The sequence below is a fragment of the Cucurbita moschata genome, unplaced genomic scaffold, assembly GCF_002738365.1.
Source record: "Cucurbita moschata cultivar Rifu unplaced genomic scaffold, Cmos_1.0 Cmo_Scf00030, whole genome shotgun sequence".
NCBI lineage: Eukaryota > Viridiplantae > Streptophyta > Magnoliopsida > Cucurbitales > Cucurbitaceae > Cucurbita > Cucurbita moschata.
In genome coordinates, this window is record NW_019268546.1 from 420,144 (window position 1) to 439,417 (window position 19,274).

The following is a 19,274-nucleotide window of genomic DNA, read 5'->3' on the forward strand; positions in this document are numbered from 1 at the left end:
GACCTTAAAATACCCTAAATCACCACAAAACACACTAAGACTTATCTGTTCGTGTTTATTTTTAATGCGTGTTCATTGAGTCGCATGTTTAACGTTGGGTACGATGTTGAATATTTAAAAAGAGAAGGATAAATGGATAAAAATATGAAAATGGAGGGAGTGAAATGTAAATACTATAATTATTATTATTTATTATTATTATTTTGGAATTTAAGTAGTGATTTTTAGGGGAAAAAAAAAAAGAAAAAGAAAATGGAATGATTAGGAAAAGCAAGACTCGTTCGATCTTCGATCTCCTAAAAAATCTACCTCTTTTGACCCATCTTACCAGTCAGTTTGTTACCCTTCTTCATCAATTTCTCTCTCTAAAACGCCCACAAACCACAATACACACCCCTTCTTCTTCCCCTTCTTCTCCCACTCCTTATGATTCTCTCAATTTCTCTCATGATTTCCCCTTGAAAACCCTAATTTCTGCGATTTCTTTCTATTTATCTCTTCACTCTCACTCCCCTACAGGTTTCTTCATTCTCACTCCTCTACTTCTTCCCCTCATTCTTGTGTCTTTTTGTTTAATTGTGCTTTTTGGGCTGTTTCTGCGGCTGTTTCTGATTTTTCTGGTGTGTTTTTTGATGGGGTTTCTTTGTTTTTGCAGGGGATAATCGGAAGAATCGTTTTTTTTTTTTTTTTTGTTTGTTTTGTTTTCTTTTTGTCGGGAGATTAAGGGTTGGAATATATGTCCTTCAATCAATCAAGGTCCGATAAGAACGAAGGCTACACTCAGTATCGCAAATCCGGGCGATCCAGTAACTTTAATCCACAGAGAGGCTCTTCAGGCACTCACTCTAAGCCCGGCGGTGCCGGAGGCTCCGCGCCTTCTCCGTCGATCGCTTCTAATCGTAGGTAATGATTTAGGGTTTCGTTTCGGTTGTTTTCGTTTTGTGATTTTTTTTTTCTCCCAATTGTTGATGTTCTTCTTTTTGTTCGTATTGGTTTGTCGTGATTTTTATGCCTTGATTTCTTTGGTTTTTTATGTGTGTTCTTTGTTTTGGGTATTGTTTAGTTTTAAGAAGACTAATAATGTTCAAGGAGGGCAATCTAGAGGAGGCATTCCTACTGTAAATTCTGCGGATTCGAGCAACGCTCCTAACCCGAGAGGAGTGCAAAATGGTGAGTTTGAGAAAATTCAATCGCGTGGTATTGTTGTTTAATCTTTTAACTTTTGTTTGTTTATTTATTTGTTCTTGATTGTCTTGTTATTTGGTTCTAATTCCAGTTTTTAGAGGGTAAACTCTAAATTGTTTTGGATAAGTCCCCATATTGTTGTTTTTCTTCTTCGATGTGTTTGGAGATTTTGTTTACTGTATTGTTGTAGCGACATCTGATGCACGGGTTTCAGGTGCAGTTGCTAAGCCTACCGAAGCGCCACATACCCAGAGAAGCACCAGAGATGTTCCTAAACCTCCAACTTCTCAATCTTCCCCCTTGAGTTCTGATGGGGCTGTGCCCACGACCCCGGTGAGGGGTAAGTAGTAGTAGTAGTGTTCACTTTCGATGTTCATGTTTCTGACAAATGTGAATCAACATTTTTTGTTTTTAGCTATGTATTGATGCATTTAATGTTTAGGTACTGGAGATCAATTCTCTTTTCAGTTTGGCTCCATAAGTCCTGGATTCATGAATGGTATGCAGGTATAATTCCAACAATTACTTCACGAAATGCACGTTATACGTTTCATACAGGCGCGTTTGCTCTGAACTTTTTGATTTTTTTGTAAGGGAGCTTTCTATTTTGTTTTGTAGCTTCCAGTTAGGACTAGCTCAGCTCCTCCAAATTTAGATGAACAGAAACGTGACCAGGTTTGTATTGCTTCGTTCTGGATCGTCTTGTTTCTAGGATTATTATCAATTCCTCTACTCGTTGGCCGGGAGCCGAGCCCCAGCACCCTTTTTTTATTACAAAAAACGTCGTTGAAGAAGTATCAATTGGTAGACTGGTTTGAACCATGATAGTAAAGTCATTTTTCTTCTATTTGCAAGTTTCAATGTGATATTTTATATATCTGAGAAGCCACATAACTATCTAGAATTCTATCTTGTTTTGATTTGAGATGTCTGCATTTGCTTTACTTCTACAAGCTCCAGGTTTTAGTTTTCTAAAGCTGTATGTTATTGCTGTACATCAGGCACGCCATGAATCTTTTAGAACAGGTCCTCCAATGCCGGTACCATCAGCTCCGAAGCCACCGGGACAAAGGAAGGATACTGGAATTGGTGATCAACCTAATACTGGACAGCAGTTACCACAGAAGGATGCTGGTAACATCAACCAACCTAATACTGGGGATTCTCATATAGTACAAAAGGCTAAAAAGGATGTGCAAGCATCACCAAATCATTCCACCAACCAAACTCAAAAGCCCACCACTCCGATGTCTGGAATCGCTATGACAATGCCTTACCATCCACCACAAGTACCTGTGCCATTTGGAGCTCCCAAACAACCGATGCAATCACAGGGCATTACCCCCAGTTCACTGCACATGTCCATTCCTGTGCCATTGCAGATTGGAAGCTCTCCTCAAGTTCAACAGCCAATGTTTGTTCCTGGTCTTCATCCCCATCCAATGCAGCCACAGGGGATAATGCATCAGGGACCGGGCTTAGGTTTTGCAACTCAAATAGGTTCGCAGATGCCTCCTCAGTTAAGCAACTTAGGAATCAATGTAAGTTCGCAATACCCTCAACAGCAAGGAGGGAAATTTGGCGGCCCTCGTAAGTCCGCTGTTAGAATTACTGATCCAAAGACCCATGAAGAGTTAGTATTTGATAACAAGCAAACAAATGCATATACTGATACTAGTTCTTCAGGACCTAGGCCTCAATATAATCTTCCTTCTCAAACACAGCCTCTTCCATATGCACCAAGTCATGCAATGAACTATTATCCCAATTCTTACAATCCCAATCCTTTATATTTTGGAAACCCCAGTTCCCTTCCTTTACCTAGTGGTCAAACTGCACCAAATCCGCAGCCACACAGGTTTAATTATCCAGTCAGCCAGGGCTCTCAAAATCCACCATACATAGATCTGCATGTTAAGAAGCCTGTTGGAGGCCCAATGCATGCTATTTCAGATCCACCTAATAGAGAGCATACTCGTGATACTCACAGCTTGCAACCCCCTGCTCCCTCAGGGACAGTTCATGTTACAATCAAAATGCCTGCCGATCCTATAGGTGGCAAGGGTTCTGACTCATTGCCAAGTAGATTACCTACAACTGAAGAAGGCAAATCACAAAAATCCTCAAACCCATCTGTTGATATAACCCAGCCTTCTTCTCAAAGGGCAATAGATACAGCCTTGGACAGTTCTCTACATGATTCAAAAGTTGTCAAAGAACCATTGTCGATGAAGTCTTCACCTGTAGTATCTAAACTGTCTACAGAAGCACCTCCTGTGGTTTTGCTCGACAGCCAAGATTCCAGCTCTGTGCAATCTTCATTAACTGCTTCCTCCGAGGAGCCTGAGTTAGCTGGAATGCATAATGAAGGCAGGAGGGAAAATTTATCAAGGTCTGACTCACACAAGGATCATCAGAAGAAAACAAGCAAGAAAGCATACTCCCAAGCACAGCATGAGGTATGTGATCCGTTCTTGACATGTCTGGTGACCCTTCTGTAATCATGGCTTTCTTACTCTAGCTTGTTATATCATTTTGGTATGTTTTTCATCACTATCTACAGATTAGTGGACAATCTTCCTCAGCATTGGGACTGCCTGGCCAGTTGCAGGACACAACTTCTCACTCTATAGTTTCTGAATCAGTAGAAGCTAAATCTTCAACCATTCCATTAGCTGTGGAAGGCAAGTCAGAATCAGTCAATGCGATTGATGCCATTTTGGCTTCTGTAGCTCATTCTTCTCCTGAAAATTATGGTCTGGGGAATGTCAAGACCTCGGATCTCACTTCTGATGATAAGCAGGATAATTCAAAAGAGAAGCATCCAGAACCTGTGCTACTGAAAACAGAAGAACAAGGACAAGCAACTTCTTCTGAACTTTCTGTAGATCTTAAGAACTCCGAAAATCTTTCAGATCATGATGCTGCAAAACCTATGGAGGTTTCTGAGAAAACAGGAAGGGAATTGTTTGTGAGCTCAACTACTGTGAGACACGAGGTTTCAACCTCTGAAGCTGCCCAAAGAGCTGCAGATGAACCTATGAGTTGTCATCCAGGAGTTGATGTGTCTGCTTCCATGAGTTCTAGCTCAACTGTTCATGAAAATTCTCAAGGTGACAAGTTAGTTGTTGATTCTTCAGGTAGAGATGACAATATGAGTAGTAATGATATTATTCTAAAAAAAGGTATCAGATCAGATCAGCCACCTGAATCTGACCTAAACACGGAACTTACAGAAGGAACAAATGATGGGTTGGTGTCGGATGCTGTTGGTACTGGTGGTAATAGTTCACATGCCGTTTCAGGCACGAAGGATAAATCTGTTGTAGATATGAGCAGGAGTAAGAGTACCACTGGAAAAGGAAAGAAGAAGCTAAGGGCAATTCTCCAAATGGCGGATGCTGCAGGAACTACTTCTGACCTTTACATGGCATATAAGCGACCCGAAGAGAAGAAAGAAACAGTACCACATTCTGAGAGCTTTGAGAGGACAGAAAGTAGGTCTTCTAGTGTGGACACCGAGCAGGAATCGATTGAGGCTGTTAAAGAAGATGCTAATGCACAGGGTAAAGCTGAGCCTGAAGACTGGGAAGATGCTGCTGACATTGCTACACCTAAACTGGAATCAGCACATGGAGATGGTGCTGGTACATCGGTGGTTGATGGTGGAGACAGACAGGGAGATATGGCCAAGAAGTATTCTAGGGATTTCCTCCTCAAGTTTGCCGAGCAGTTTGTGGACCTTCCACATAACTTTGAAGTTGCACCTGATATAGAGTCCTTGATGAGTTCTCGTGCCAATGCATTTCATCATCCTGATCGTGATTCATATCCAAGCCCAGGACGAGTAGATAGACCATCAAGTGGAGGATCACGATTGGATCGTCGCGGTAACAATTTGGTTGATGATGACAGATGGAACAAATTGCCTGGCCCCTTTGTTTCAGGACAGGATCCTCGTATGGATCTAGCTTATGGAGCCAGTGCGGGGTTTCGACCTGGTCAAGGAGCCAATTTTGGTGTTTTAAGAAACCCCCGAGGGCAAGGTTCTGTTCAGTATGCTGGAGGAATACTTGGTGGGCCTATGGGACCACAGGGAGGGTTGCATAGAAATAATTCTGATGCTGATCGGTGGCAACGAGCTAACAATTTTCAGAAGGGTTTAATTCCTTCACCGTCAACACCGTTGCAGACTATGCATAAAGCTAAGAAGAAGTATGAGATTGGTAAGGTATCAGATGAAGAAGAAGCCAAGCAAAGGCAATTGAAGGCTATACTAAACAAGCTAACTCCCCAGAACTTTGAAAAGCTCTTTGAGCAAGTTAAAGAAGTAAACATCGATAATGGTAGAACGCTAACCGGAGTAATATCACAGATTTTTGACAAAGCTCTAATGGAGCCTACATTCTGTGAAATGTATGCCAACTTCTGTTTTCATCTTGCTGGAGAACTGCCTGATTTAAGTGAAGACAACAAGAAAATTACTTTTAAGAGATTGTTACTCAACAAGTGTCAGGAGGAATTCGAGAAAGGTGAAAGAGAACAGGAAGAAGCCAACAAAGTTGAAGGTGAAGGTGAGGTGAAGCAGTCTGAAGAGGAAAGGGAAGAAAAGCGAATTAAGGCACGTAGAAGAATGCTAGGCAACATTAGATTAATAGGGGAATTGTACAAGAAGAAAATGTTGACTGAGAGGATAATGCATGAATGCATCAAGAAGTTACTCGGTGAATATCAGAATCCAGACGAGGAAGACGTTGAATCTTTGTGCAAATTGATGAGCACAATTGGAGAGATGATAGATCATCCCAGAGCAAAAGACAGTATGGATTCTTATTTTGAGATCATGACAATGTTATCAAACAACATGAAATTATCATCCCGGGTTCGATTCATGCTAAGAGATTCAATTGATCTGAGGAAGAACAAATGGCAGTCTAGGAGGAAAGTTGAAGGCCCAAAAAAGATCGAGGAAGTACACAGAGATGCTGCTCAGGAGCGGCAGGCTCAAACCGGTAGGTTTGGTCGTGGTCCAGGCATTAATCCTTCAGCAAGGAGAGGGGGCCCATCTATGGATTATGGTCCTAGGGGATCGGCTGTGTCATCCCCAAGTAGTCAGATGGGGGGTTTTCGTGGATATCCGCATCAAGCTCGTGGATATGGAAATCAGGATTCTCGTCAAGATGAAAGACAGGCTTATGAAGCTAGGACATTGTCTGTTACATTGCCTCATAAAGCGGGTGGCGATGAGTCTATTACTTTGGGTCCACAGGGTGGTCTGGCTCGAGGAATGTCCATCAGAGGACCGCAACCAAGTTCAGCCTCTCCTGCTGAGAAGTCATCTCTTCCTGGAGAACTGAGAAACGCACCAACTTCTTCGAACGGGTATAGTTCTGCATCAGAGCGTGCAGCTTCCAAAGAGGATCTAATTTCGAGACATATGCCGGAGAGATTTGCTGGTCCTACATCATTTGACCACGGAGGTGGTAAAGATCGTTATTCAAATTTTGGAAATAAGGATTTGAGACATTCAGGTCGGAATTTCGATAGATCTCGTCCGATTTCACCTGTCACACCGCCACCAACTATGACTTCAAATCTTCCTTCTGAAAAAGTATTGTCTGAAGATATGCTGCGGAAATTGTCATTGACGGCCATCAAGGAGTTCTACAGGTATGCAGTTTCTTGAATACTTTATTGGCTTTGCACAACAAAAGTATTATTGGGTCAAAGTTTACTTGTTCTTGCCACAAATATTAGTTCAATGGCCAAATTATCTTCCTTTTAATCAGATAATTAGAATTCGTTCCAAAACGATTGTCCTTCTAACAAGAACATTAGTTCGTACCCGATTGTTTTTCTTCTGGCCTCTGTTTGTTGTAGTTTCTTGAGACAGACCATGTCATATCTAGATAGCTGTATGTATGCAAAACAAATGCAAAATTGGATAACTTTAAAGCTCACTTTATGTTCGATCATGATAACGATATTTTTTAGTAGTGCACTGGATTTTATTTGGACGAGTTCAAATTTGTGTTCGGGCTGATGGAAAAATGTGAAAGCTCCATCCTCGTGTTGAATGACTTTTCAAGTGCTTTATGTTTGACCATGCTAGTAAGTTTTTAGTAGGCCTCTAGATTTTGTTGGACGAGTCTGAACATGTGTTTTGTGATTTCGATCATTTGGGACACTGTTCGACCATGATAGTAAGTTTTTAGTAGGCCTCTAGATTTTGTTGGACGGGTCCGAACTTGTGTTTTGTGATTTCGATCATTTGGGACACTGTTCAACCATTGACTTGTAGGACTTGTTCAGATGATTTATCGTATATGATTCGATTATTACTTTATCTTTTGTGTTCTGCTTTCAGTGCCCGAGACGAGAAGGAAGTAGCTCTGTGCATCAAAGACTTGAATTCCCCAGCCTTCCACCCGACCATGATTAGTCTCTGGGTCACAGACGCTTTCGAGAGGACGGATTTAGAAAGGGATCTTTTGGCGAAACTTGTTGTTAACCTCTCCAGGTCGAACGATGGCACATTAAACCAGATTCATCTGGTCAAAGGGTAATACTAGAAAGAAACACCAACCATGTGAAATTTCGAACGTTTCGTTATTCTTCCTTTGAATCTTCTTCTCCATCTGGGCAGGTTTGAAGCAGTTCTTGCGACTTTGGAGGATGCTGTAAACGACGCTCCCCGAGCTCCGGAGTATCTGGGTCGTATTCTCGGGAAAGTGATCACAGAAAGCATGGTTTCCTTGAAAGAAGTTGGAGATTTAATCTATGAAGGAGGAGAGGAACCAGGAGCCCTTCTGCAAGCTGGACTTGCAGCTGATGTTCTTGGGAACATCTTGAAGGCAATCAGAACAGAGAAAGGAGAAGGGTTCCTAAACGATATGCGCTCGAACTCGAAGTTGCGGTTGGAGACGTTTCGGCCACCGGATCCTAAGAAATCAAGAGTGTTAGAGGAATTTATTTAGGAGTAGAGTGAATCAAAATTGCTGCTGCTGTAATTTTGTTAGTTGCAATGCTTTTTTTTAGGCTACTTAATTAATTTGCAGATAAGGAATTTATATATATATATATATTTTTTCAACTTTGATGGGTTTGGTGGGAAATTTCCATATAATTGGGGTTTTTATCCATCACTAATTAAATCCCCAACAATTTCTTCTCAAATTTTAATACATAGTCTGGTTCCTTTCTGCTTTTCAATGGGTTTATTATTATTATTATTATTATTATTATTATTATTTTATATTTTTTTAATTTAATTTTGTTATGTATAGGTAAGTTAATAAAATTCATGAACTTTCACTCTTATTTATTTTGTTATCTTTACTCTTAATCATGTTTTTATTGTTTCCTTTAGTAGATATGAACGAACCTCTCATGTGTTCTTTTATTAAGAAACTCGAAACGTTGGGAAACTTTTATTGATCCTTTGCTTTGAAGCGTTGTTCGCTTTTTGCACGGTGGCCCTTAACGTTTCTCAGGTATGCTTCGTGTTTTAATCTATCTATCTTCCATATCTAATGTATTAAAGTAATTGATTTTGTGTTTGTTTTTTTTAATTTATGGATTTGGACTAAAAAATCAAACATGCTTTATTTATTTTAAAATTTATTCTTTAGAGAACTCTTCAATTGCCATTCTTTTAAGGGAAAAGTGAAAGGGTTTGAAAAGTTCTAAAAAGTTAGAAATAAAGCGTTCAAATATTCCAAAATTCTTTCATAAAAGAAAGTGATATTTGGAGGATCTTATTCAGAGTACACGGTTTGTCCCTTTTCATTGACCATATTCTTTTCTTGTTCCAATCTCCATAAACGAACAAGGAATAATAATAATAATTGAAATGGTTAACTATTAACCAGCCACAAACAAATGACTAAATTCAAGCATTAAAAAAAATGTATGAACCAAAATAAATAAAATCCTAAGCAAAGAGATTGCATCATATTTCCAGATTCCTATGCTATTTACTGGCACTAGTTTGTAAAAAATAGTACAAAAGTTGGAACTTTAACTTTATCTTGTTACTGTTAATAGTCGCCATGCTTTAACTTTCTCAAAGTTCAAAATCTTCGCCCATTCTCCGTCTCCAGCATAGCTCGAGTGAAAACGTCTGAGAGAGGACTTAGTGAACGAATCACAGGGCAACATGAAAGGTTTTCCATTGGGGTTTAGACTAACATTTGAAAAGTTGCATCATAACAGCTCAACTTACATTGAGGCATCATTGTCTTCACTATTTTATTGATTCATGCTAATAATCAAAGATGTCCAGAACAAAAAACATGCTTTTCAGGGTTGAAATATATTTTAGCAGATAAATTTTGTAAGCAAGACTTCTGAACCTATAAATCAAGGGTTGGCTCCAGAGTTTCCTTTGAATATGCGAGAAATTTGAATGGTTTGTAAATTTGAACTCCATTTGTATCAATAATTCAGTTTTTGAAGCTTTGCTCTAGCCGCATCAAGCTTTTCTGAAAAGAAAAGAACAGCCAATCAGAATGATGAGATGGGGTCAATTAGTTAATTGTAGATATTGACAAACAAAAATAGTGAAGCCTTAAATTTCACATGGGTCGAAGGAGAGATACCAAGGTCAAACAGAAAAAGAAGAAATTAGCTATTGACATTCTATCGATCTCATATATCTAACATTTTTCGATATCTAATCTCATTTCGATATGTTTCAAAGAAGAAATTTTCTTCCTCATATGGATATTAGAACTTTCTTGATAGAAATATTGATGGATATATCTAAAATGTGGAAGTGTATTGATCACCATAGATGGGATTAGAGGGAAGACAGGAAAACATTGGAGAGTGGAGGCTTATTAAAGCAATTTTCTTACTCTGTTCGGAAGTTGTTGCTTTTTGAACAGTTGTTCGGAAAAATATGTTTCCATTCTTCTGAAAGACAGCCTGCAATGTATAACATTAAGAATTAGTAAAATGGTTGCTCAGAGAGAGGCAGTGGCTGTTCAACTTAAGCAATTCGATGTCAAGTGTCCTTCATCCACATATCAATATTTCCACTAATATTTTCATAAATGGAAAAATATGATATCAGTATTAGAAATCAATCGATGTTTACAACTTTCTTTTTTCATGATCTTCGTAAGAACATACAAGAATGTTTTCACATATATTTTTCATGAAATTGAGATGTTGTAATCCTTATTAGAGCTCAAGCAAAAAAGAGATATCAAAAGTCACTACTAAACTAAAATTCTTCTATACAATAAAAATACATAAATCAAGCTGTTTACATAAAAACATCCATAACTTCGTTGCATGTTTCAAAAATACCTAAAACGAATTCAAACGAAGACGAGTTTCTAAGATTTAAACCCTAGATTAACATGTAACTCTAAATCTTAACGTATACGATAGAAAACTTAGTCCAAAATGCTAGCCATGGTGATCGATTAGCAAAATATCCAGCAGAAAAAGGTAAATACGCAGAGTTCGAACAAATTTTCAAACATAATGCTATTACAAAGTTCTACTTCTAGTTCAAATTTGAAAAAAAAAAAAAAAAAAAAAAAAAAAAAGAACTAGCGAAACATGGCGGTAGGGCTTACTCTGGTAGAGGAAAGATGATTGAGCTCTGCAATGGAAACCTCATGACTTCTCATCTCTTTTGTAATTTCCAGTTTCTGCTCTTCGATTGTTCTCGACGGGAACGCCGCCGCCGTGCCAAACCCGCCGCCGGTTGGCATTTTTTCGATTGTGTCACTCTCGATTCCCCTGCTTTATTTTGTTTCGGGTGAAGTGAACTGAAGTAATCTTCGAAGATATTAAATAGCGCATTATGGGCCATTTAGTAATAGATCAAAAAATGATAGGCCCAACTATTTTCTAAAAGCCCAGCCCAATATGTCGGCCCAATATTTTAGAAATTTTCTTTGAAGGAATTCAAGTTTTAAAAATTTTAAAAAAAATTATTATTTCTAAAATAAAATTAGATTTAGAAATTAGGGGCCAAAATGATATTTTATTCGCAAATTATTTTATAAAAAATAAAAAAAATTAGAAATAGGATAAATTAGCGTAATTGTAGGGATATAATTTTTAAAAATTCAAATTTCAATATTATAAGAAAGTCTTCAAAATACATATGTGTGTGTATATATTGGGACGGGGTGGGGCAAAGAGGTAGATGAAGACAGAATATAATCATCTTCTTGCCTCCTCCCCATTTGAAAGGGGACTCTCCGTCCTGTAATACACACTTTTCACATACCTTGTAAAAGCCAACCCAATTCCAATGGATTCTAAGAACATGAAAATATTCAATCGCACCGAGAACTATGTCCGATGCATAGTCAAAAAGCATCTTCTAGTTCCTCTCCGGAGCTCGGGTTCACGAAGACGGAATCGCCATTCTTCCGTTTGTCAAATTGAACTGAGTGACAACAACTTCTTGAGGAAGGAGATGGTATTTTATGCCCAAAAGCTCAAAAACCCTTTTGAGTTCCAAAATGAGGTCTGATCTTCTGTTGTTTCTTTCAGGGAAGTTTTGATGGTTCATGGTGTGCTGCACACATAGACTCATCTTCATCTTGTCCACATTCTCAATCTCTTTCACTACCAATGAGTGTTTTGGGCTCCAATGCTTCGGTTTGCTCTCTATGTATCTGTAAATAGTTCACCCGAGGAAAAAAATGTGAGATCCCACATCTGTTAGAGAACGGAACGAAACATTCCGTGTTTTAAAATCGCAAAGCTTACTGCAATATATATAAAGGCCAAAACGGACAATATTTACTAGCAATAGTCTACCGTGAAAATGGTGTATTTCGATGAAGAAAAAATGAGGCAATGAGAAGGGGTGGAAATGCTTACATTTGCATAGCTTTCCTGAGGGCTGTGATGTTGTCAAAAGAAGTGGACACATCAATAGTGAAATCCACCGTGTCCGACATGTCGGGACTTCTTCTAAAATTGCTGATTGGCTTCGTCAGAAGAACAGAGTTGGGATAGTAAATCTTCTCATTGTCGAATCTCAAGAACACCGTTGATAAAATGTTCATTTCTTCGACAAACATCTGAAAAACAGGAAAAAAGAAAGCCCCATTATTTCATAATTTCATACGCCAGGAACTAAACTTGTAATAGAAATTCTTGACAAGATGATTTACTTACATGGACACCGTCGATGACACACCGATCGCCGACATCAAAAGGGTGCATAACGAAGACGAAAATGATCGATTCGAAGATGGTTTTGCAGGTGTTTTGGAACATGAATCCAACGAGGAGAAGCTGGGAGGTAACAACGAAGAGGACCTTAGTGGTGGCTACGCCAAGGACCAGAAGAGAAATGACAATGATGATCACAATCACGACGGCGCTGGCCAGCTTATGGAGCTGCTGGACGGCGGTTTTGGTGTCATTCAAAGAATGAGCCAATGCCTTCCGCTCTATGTAGGCATGAACCACCCAGTTTCTGAAAGCGGATTTGGAGATTTTTCCTGTTTCCATGGCGCCTTCAAAGAGAGGAAAAATGGTGGTCACTTCTTCTACCTTCAGGAATCTCAGTAGATCATCTTCTCCAATGGATCTGTAACAGTCAAAATTGTATTTTAATTTCGCAATTATTTATACAGTCAATTTCATTACAACAGAGTAATATTAATCTAATATTGTAAAAATATTTAATTAAAAGTATCATTTATTCTTAGTCCTATCATTTCATATCATGTGAGTCCTTTTCTATCAAATCTTTTCTTTTCACACAAATAAAGTGGCTCCTAGATGCCACGTGGACCCATTAGGATGGGGTAGCTAACTATATAATAAATGACTAACAATATGTAATGCATATGAATATAATATTATTATTTATTGGTTTTAATACTATTTTTAACTGTTTTATTTTAAGTAATTTTAGATTAAATTAATTCTTATAAGAATTCAGTACATGTATTTTAAAATATTTAAATTAATCTCTATAATTTAATAAAAAATTTAAAAAAATTAACTTTAATTTCCCATCACTTTTGTTCTTATTAGAAAATAAGAATGTATGGTGTGAAAGAAAGTGAAATAATGATTATGAAACAAAATAATTCATTATTCAAGTCTTTAAAATAAATAAAATAAAAATAAAGAAGGTGAGATATCAGTTTTTCAATAATTTATAAAATTTTGTCCACCTATGATGTATATACAGTAACATTTAGATTTGTTTAAACTTTTATTTTAGAAAAAAAAAAAAAAAAAATCAGTGGATATAAAGCTCCTGGAGGACAAGTAGCTTCCTTTACTTACGAAATAGCAATAATTTGTCAGGCCCTGTTCTATTTATAGACTAGATTATTAATAAAATTTATCAAATATATATATATATATACTCATTTCAAAAATACATTTTAATTTTAAAAATATTTCAAAAAAATCTTAAATTTTTAAAAATTTAATTGTCACTCTTGAAACTTTTTAAAAAACCTTCAAAAATATTTTTATTATTAGTACACAGTGTATTAAAAATATTCATTGGTTTTTTAAAGGAATATTAAAATATTTAGAAAATAATCTATAAATTTTTTGTAGACAATTTTTGTTCATATATTGATAATAAGAATTTTTACGAAAGTAAACAACATTAATCATATGTTTAGAGTACCAAAAGTAAAAATATTTTTAATTTTTTTGAAAAATTTTGAAGGATAATAATGAAATTTTTTAAAGTTAAAAAATATTTTTGAATTAAATTACTCGTTCTTAGAAATATTCTTATTAATTTAGCCTTATTATTATTATTATTATCATTTTAATAAAATCACTGGGATTGAAAAATTACAAATCAAGTGTACCTCAAATTTAAAAATAAAAATAGTTGGTTCGTAAAATAAATAGTTTGCATGGTCTTTTTTTTTTTTTTTAATTAGATTTAAAAAAATATATTTTACAGAAAAAACAAGAAGATTCTATTTGGGTTATGCTTTCAATTATAGACATGAAATAATTTGGTGGGAAACAGAATTATTTGGTTTCTCCTTTTTCGTTTTAAATTAAAACTGAAAAAATAAAAAATAAAAAATATAATTTAATTAACTTTTTAAAAAATAATTGGGGAAGATATTTTCATGGATTGAATAATATAAAATTATGATAACGATATAAAGTGGAGAAACTAACCTTCACAATCAAATATTATTTTCTTTTTCATTTGTGGACGTAACAAAAAAAGAGGCAATTTTAAAAATAAAAAATAAAAAAAATAATAGGGATATGATATTATAAATATATAATTAAAATGGTCTTTATTTTATTAAAATATATAATTATATTTATAGGTGACATGCTATTTCAACATTATCTATCTTTTAAATCTTTTTTTTTTAAATTGTTTATTTTGAGAAAAAAAAAGTTTGTATAATTGGTAAATAAATATAATTTTAATTTCTAGAGAGAGAAATAATTTAATTCTAGAGAGAGAGAAGAACCTGGCACCAGGCTTAGCGACGTTCTTGAACACTCTCTGAGCGCAGTTTCTGGCCTCCGATTCACTGGTAATCTCCGATTCGGCGTTCGCGAAATCATCCACCGTCCGAGAAATCGTCGACAGTCCCGACGATTTCACATAGCTCATCAGTCTCTTCGCACTCCACGCCGACGGTCTCCTCTGTAAGCTTAGTTTCCTCAACATCTCCATATCGATCTTCTTACACGAATCTTGCCGCTTCGATCTCGACAAGATCTGACCTCCTCCGCTCTCCTGCAACCTCGCCGGTAGAGACTTCGACATTTTCTGCAACCGCCGCTTCCGATTCTCCTCCTTATCCATCTCCGCCTCGTCTAGCGGCGGTCCGGATAGTGTCTCCAGGATGTAGTGGTTGAACACGCTTTCCTTCATCCGATCGAAGAACGTCGCGACGTGGAACGACGATGCGAGGACTTTAACCAGAAGGATCTTGAGAAGCCAGATTGTGGCGCCGACTAAAACAGCGATTAGAAATCGGAAGACCTTTAAGAGGACTTTGTTCTTGTTGTGAACGTCGGGGAACATTATCATCCACGCGATTAGAACGAGCCCTAACCAAGCGCAGTTCTGGAAGCTCTTGCGGAGGCCGTAAACAAAATAGAGAACTCGTTCGCGAAGCATGAAGTTTCGTTCGATTATGAAGACGAGGAGACCGACGAGCCATTCAGATACCAAACGGCCGCAGAATACCACCATTACGATTAAACACCATTTCCATACCTCTAAGCTCCAAATCTGTTTCGCTTGAAGCGATTCGAGAGTTAGGGCACAGATTAAGCAAGTAGTTATGGTGAGAAACAATATCCACTCGATTAACACTCGTTTGTTGATCTTCTTCTTCTTCTTCTTCCTTTTCCGTTTTCGTCCTTCGTTTCCAGCTCCGATTTCTTCATCTTCATCCTCTTCCTCAGAGTACGAAGATGAAGAACTGGAATCTTCTTCTGCTGTAGGTTGAAGGAGATCGGTGGATTCAGGAATGGTTCTTGGCGTAGAAAGGGGGAAATTAGGTTCGTCGAAACGGGATTTAGGCTTAGAGAAATTGAGACGGCGAAGAGTTTTGGTTCTGGCCGGAGATAGTGAGATTTGTTCCTTCTCCGGCGGGTCGATGGCGAGAACTAGATGGTCGTTTTCTGGTTTCCGCACCTCCATGACTGTGAAGAATCCGTTTAGTTTTCAGAGTCGGGAATGGAAATTTATAGGTGGGTTCACAGAGACGCCATTGATCTCGAGAAACATCTGTAAAATGTGGTGTAAAAGCGCAGAGACCCACCATTGTCGACGAAACAAACACCCACACAAAATTTATTTTTTATTATTTTATTTATTAAAAATATTTATTTATTAGTTTATTGATAATTTGAAACAATGTGATCCTCGTTTAAAAAAGTAAATGAAATTATTGACCGCAAGTGCTTTATTTTTGTCGTGTAGTGTTTTTATTTATTTATTTATAATTATTATCTTTTTAATATTTAATAAAGTAATGCAAAGTATATGCTTTGCGAATTTGTTATAAATAATTAATAATATTTAATGTTTGTTTAATTTCCTAACTATTTTATTTGAATGTGAGATCCAAAGAGGTGAGCATATAATATAATATGTGAGGTCAAATTTTTTAGGATATTAAGTTAGTATCGGTTGCAGGCCAAAGTTGACAATATCGGTTAGCGGTGGACTTGAACTTTTATAAATAGTGATAGAGCCGGTCATCAGGCGGTGTGCCACCAAGGACGCTTAAACATTTCTTACAAAGGTATGTAAACCTATCCCTAGTAGACGCGTTTTAAAACTGTAAGACAATAAAGACGCTAGGTCTCTAAGGGGAACGACGCATTGTTTACAAAGGTGTGGAAACCTTACTAAAAGGAACAAAGCACGCTCGGTTCTCAAGGGGAACAAATCATTTCTTACAAAAGTGTGAAAATATCTCTCTAGTAGACGCATTTGAAAATAATGAGGCTGATCTATCTCGAGTAGACATATTTTAAAACCATGAGACTGACGAAAATACGTAATAGGTCAAAACGGACAATATATATTAACGAGGTTTGACCGAACAATATATGCTACACATTTATTTTTATTTTAAAATAATTAAATTTGCATGTCGGGCAACACTTTTTCATTTTAGCTCGATTTAGCTCGAATTTAATTCATTTTTTCATACATGTTGATAGTTTCTCAACATAAAAGTATATATAATTTTAATATATTTAGGGTTTAGCTAATAAATTATTAGAATATTTTTTATTTTAAATAAAAATTATATTAAAAAATAGAAATTATTTATTAATTTTTTTTAATGAAGTATTTATAAGAGAGATTAGAAAATATATTACTGACCTATCTAATATTTAATTATTTTTCTTAAAATAATCTTTATATCTTTATTTCGATAAATATTTTTAAAATATTTAAAATAAATAGATAACAGGCTCATGTAATTATTGAGTTTGACTCTATTGAACTAGTGATGATGTTTTTACTACAAGATTCCTGTCTCCATCTCCCCCCTAATATCTGCTCTGACTCTGTCCCACCGTGCTATATATATATATTAAAGGTTGAGGGGTGTGTTGCAATATTAAAATTTAATTTTTAGACGATAATTAAATGAAGGTTGAAAATTGTATATTGATAATGGATAAGACATGACAATATTTATAATCTAAGCTAAAAGTAATGAAATTAAATGAGAAAACATAGGGTGTGATTAATTTAAAGAAATTTAAGGAAGGACTCAACTATTTGTTCCCTAAAGGAGAGCCGTTTGATTAAAACATCCAACGGCTGATATGTTTTCTCAACCAATTTGTAACGTTTTAATTGGTTCTAAAATCTTGTCAATATAATTTCTCTTTCGAAAAATGAATTAAAACCAACCTTTTCTCTTTCCTTCTTTTATATCTATTAACTTTAATATTTGTGTCTATCGGAACTCTAAACTTTCAAAATTACGATTTTAGTCCTTGACTTTCAACATTTTTAAAATTTACGGGTCTACTGGACGCAAAATTTAAAAATTAGCATCGTATAGTTTTTAAATACTTTCAATTCGTTTGAGTATGTTTTATACATAAAATTTAAAAAAGGGGTCGACATAAATCATAATGGTTGACCGATTAAAGATTAAAGCACAAATAAATTAATTTGTTGAAAAGAAAAAAAAAATTAATAAAGCAATTAAAATTGAATTTTATAATATTTCAATGTTTTATAACGTGCCCAAAAACGTAGCTCAACTATTACTCAACCAACTATTTGTCTTAATAAAAATTCGATTTTTGTTTAAAAACGTCTAGATATTGTTGAAAACTACTGGACCAACTAACACATCGGTTTAGGACAAACCAACATCTCGATATTATCGAGAAATACTAAACCAACAAGTACCTCATAAATGTGCATCCCAAGAAAATTCTTAAAAGGTTACCCAATATAGAGTTCTTCCAAAGTAAAATGCGTTTAATCGTAGAGTTCTTATGATTAAACCACCGAAAAGAAACATACACCTTGTTAGTATAAGTAATAACTCTCATTTAAAGTCTTTCTTAGTCATCTTATTTTCAGGATCGCTCTCATTCAGATGTGATTTTAATTCATTCATGTACCTCTTATTTACTCATGTGTCACATACCCATCAACTTTTTACCATAATTTGTCCACAAACCACATCTTACTAGAAGAGGTATCTCTCCGATACCATTTTGAGTATCTCCCAACCACATTTCAAGAAAATTTTAAAATAAATTTTGTGAATATTTCAAAACAAATTTTGTGAAATCATTTGTCACATGGTGTGGAGCATGACGGGATTATATTTCGCTTTTGACATAATTTTTGTCGTATACTTTTATAGAAAATTTTATGATTTCGTATACCTTCTTTTATATATCTACCTTAATGTCTCTCTTTTGATATATATATATATATATTTTGTGATAATTCTCATAAAAAAAAATGAACATTCTCATTCATCGAGAGTTGAGTCTTTGGTTAAAGTTCAATCAATAGGTTCCGGTTCCTGAACCTTTGACTCTACTCTGTCTCTATTATCTGATTGAACTGAATTAGCAGCTTTTCAAGACTCAACAACGGAGAGAAAGAGAAAGAGAAGCTCAGAACCTATTTCTTTTTTTAAAATTATTTTAAATTTTAAAAAAAAGTAAATAATATATATATATATATATATATATATATATGTCTAACTAAATTTCTACAAAATTGAGACTAACATAGACTATAGTATATACATTTACAAAATATAATTTATTTTTTAAAAACAAATTATACAGTTACAATTCTATGCAATTTTCCTATAAAAAAAAAGCCATATTTCTAAATAATAGTCAAATGTGATGATAACTTTGAAAGAATAACTTTAGATTCACCCATAAAAATAAATAAGAAATAAGAAATAATAATTAAAAAAAAAAAACATAGGAAACAAACAAGATTTGAAAATTTCTTGTGGGGACTTATGTCTAAAGTAGAATCTTAATATGCAAAAAAAAAAAAAAAAAAAAAAAAAAAAAAAAAAAAAAAAAAAAAAAAAAAAAAAAAAAAAAAAAAAAAAAAAAAAAAAAAA

General features: G+C 35.6%; 3 protein-coding genes across 4 annotated transcripts; 1 reads left to right on the top strand and 2 right to left on the bottom strand.

Moving 5' to 3' along the window:
* Positions 1-294: 294 nt before the first annotated feature.
* On the top strand, positions 295-8,278 carry LOC111464325 (eukaryotic translation initiation factor 4G-like). Of its 2 annotated transcripts, none has more exons than XM_023108480.1 (10): positions 295-519; positions 656-903; positions 1,064-1,170; positions 1,406-1,525; positions 1,628-1,692; positions 1,804-1,860; positions 2,187-3,644; positions 3,749-6,855; positions 7,553-7,747; positions 7,832-8,278. In XM_023108480.1, the coding sequence occupies exons 2-10, from the start codon at positions 737-739 to the stop codon at positions 8,160-8,162; spliced, it is 5,607 nt and encodes a 1,868-aa protein (XP_022964248.1). In that variant the 5' UTR covers positions 295-519; positions 656-736; the 3' UTR covers positions 8,163-8,278. The 2 variants fall into 2 exon arrangements, with proteins under 2 accessions (XP_022964248.1, XP_022964247.1); XM_023108479.1 differs by having other exon boundaries at positions 296-519; positions 1,400-1,525.
* Positions 8,279-9,339: 1,061 nt separating this feature from the next.
* LOC111464527 lies at positions 9,340-11,522 on the bottom strand. Its single transcript, XM_023108758.1, has 4 exons — positions 11,438-11,522; positions 10,776-10,941; positions 10,044-10,113; positions 9,340-9,668 (listed from the first exon to the last, which is right to left on the bottom strand). Exons 1-4 carry the CDS (start codon positions 11,476-11,478, stop codon positions 9,622-9,624), a joined length of 324 nt encoding a protein of 107 aa, XP_022964526.1. The 5' UTR covers positions 11,479-11,522; the 3' UTR covers positions 9,340-9,621.
* Positions 11,490-15,991, bottom strand: LOC111464526 (mechanosensitive ion channel protein 10-like). The gene is made up of 4 exons (XM_023108757.1): positions 14,646-15,991; positions 12,340-12,757; positions 12,040-12,242; positions 11,490-11,831 (listed from the first exon to the last, which is right to left on the bottom strand). Exons 1-4 carry the CDS (start codon positions 15,830-15,832, stop codon positions 11,558-11,560), a joined length of 2,082 nt encoding a protein of 693 aa, XP_022964525.1. The 5' UTR covers positions 15,833-15,991; the 3' UTR covers positions 11,490-11,557.
* Positions 15,992-19,274: the final 3,283 nt, after the last annotated feature.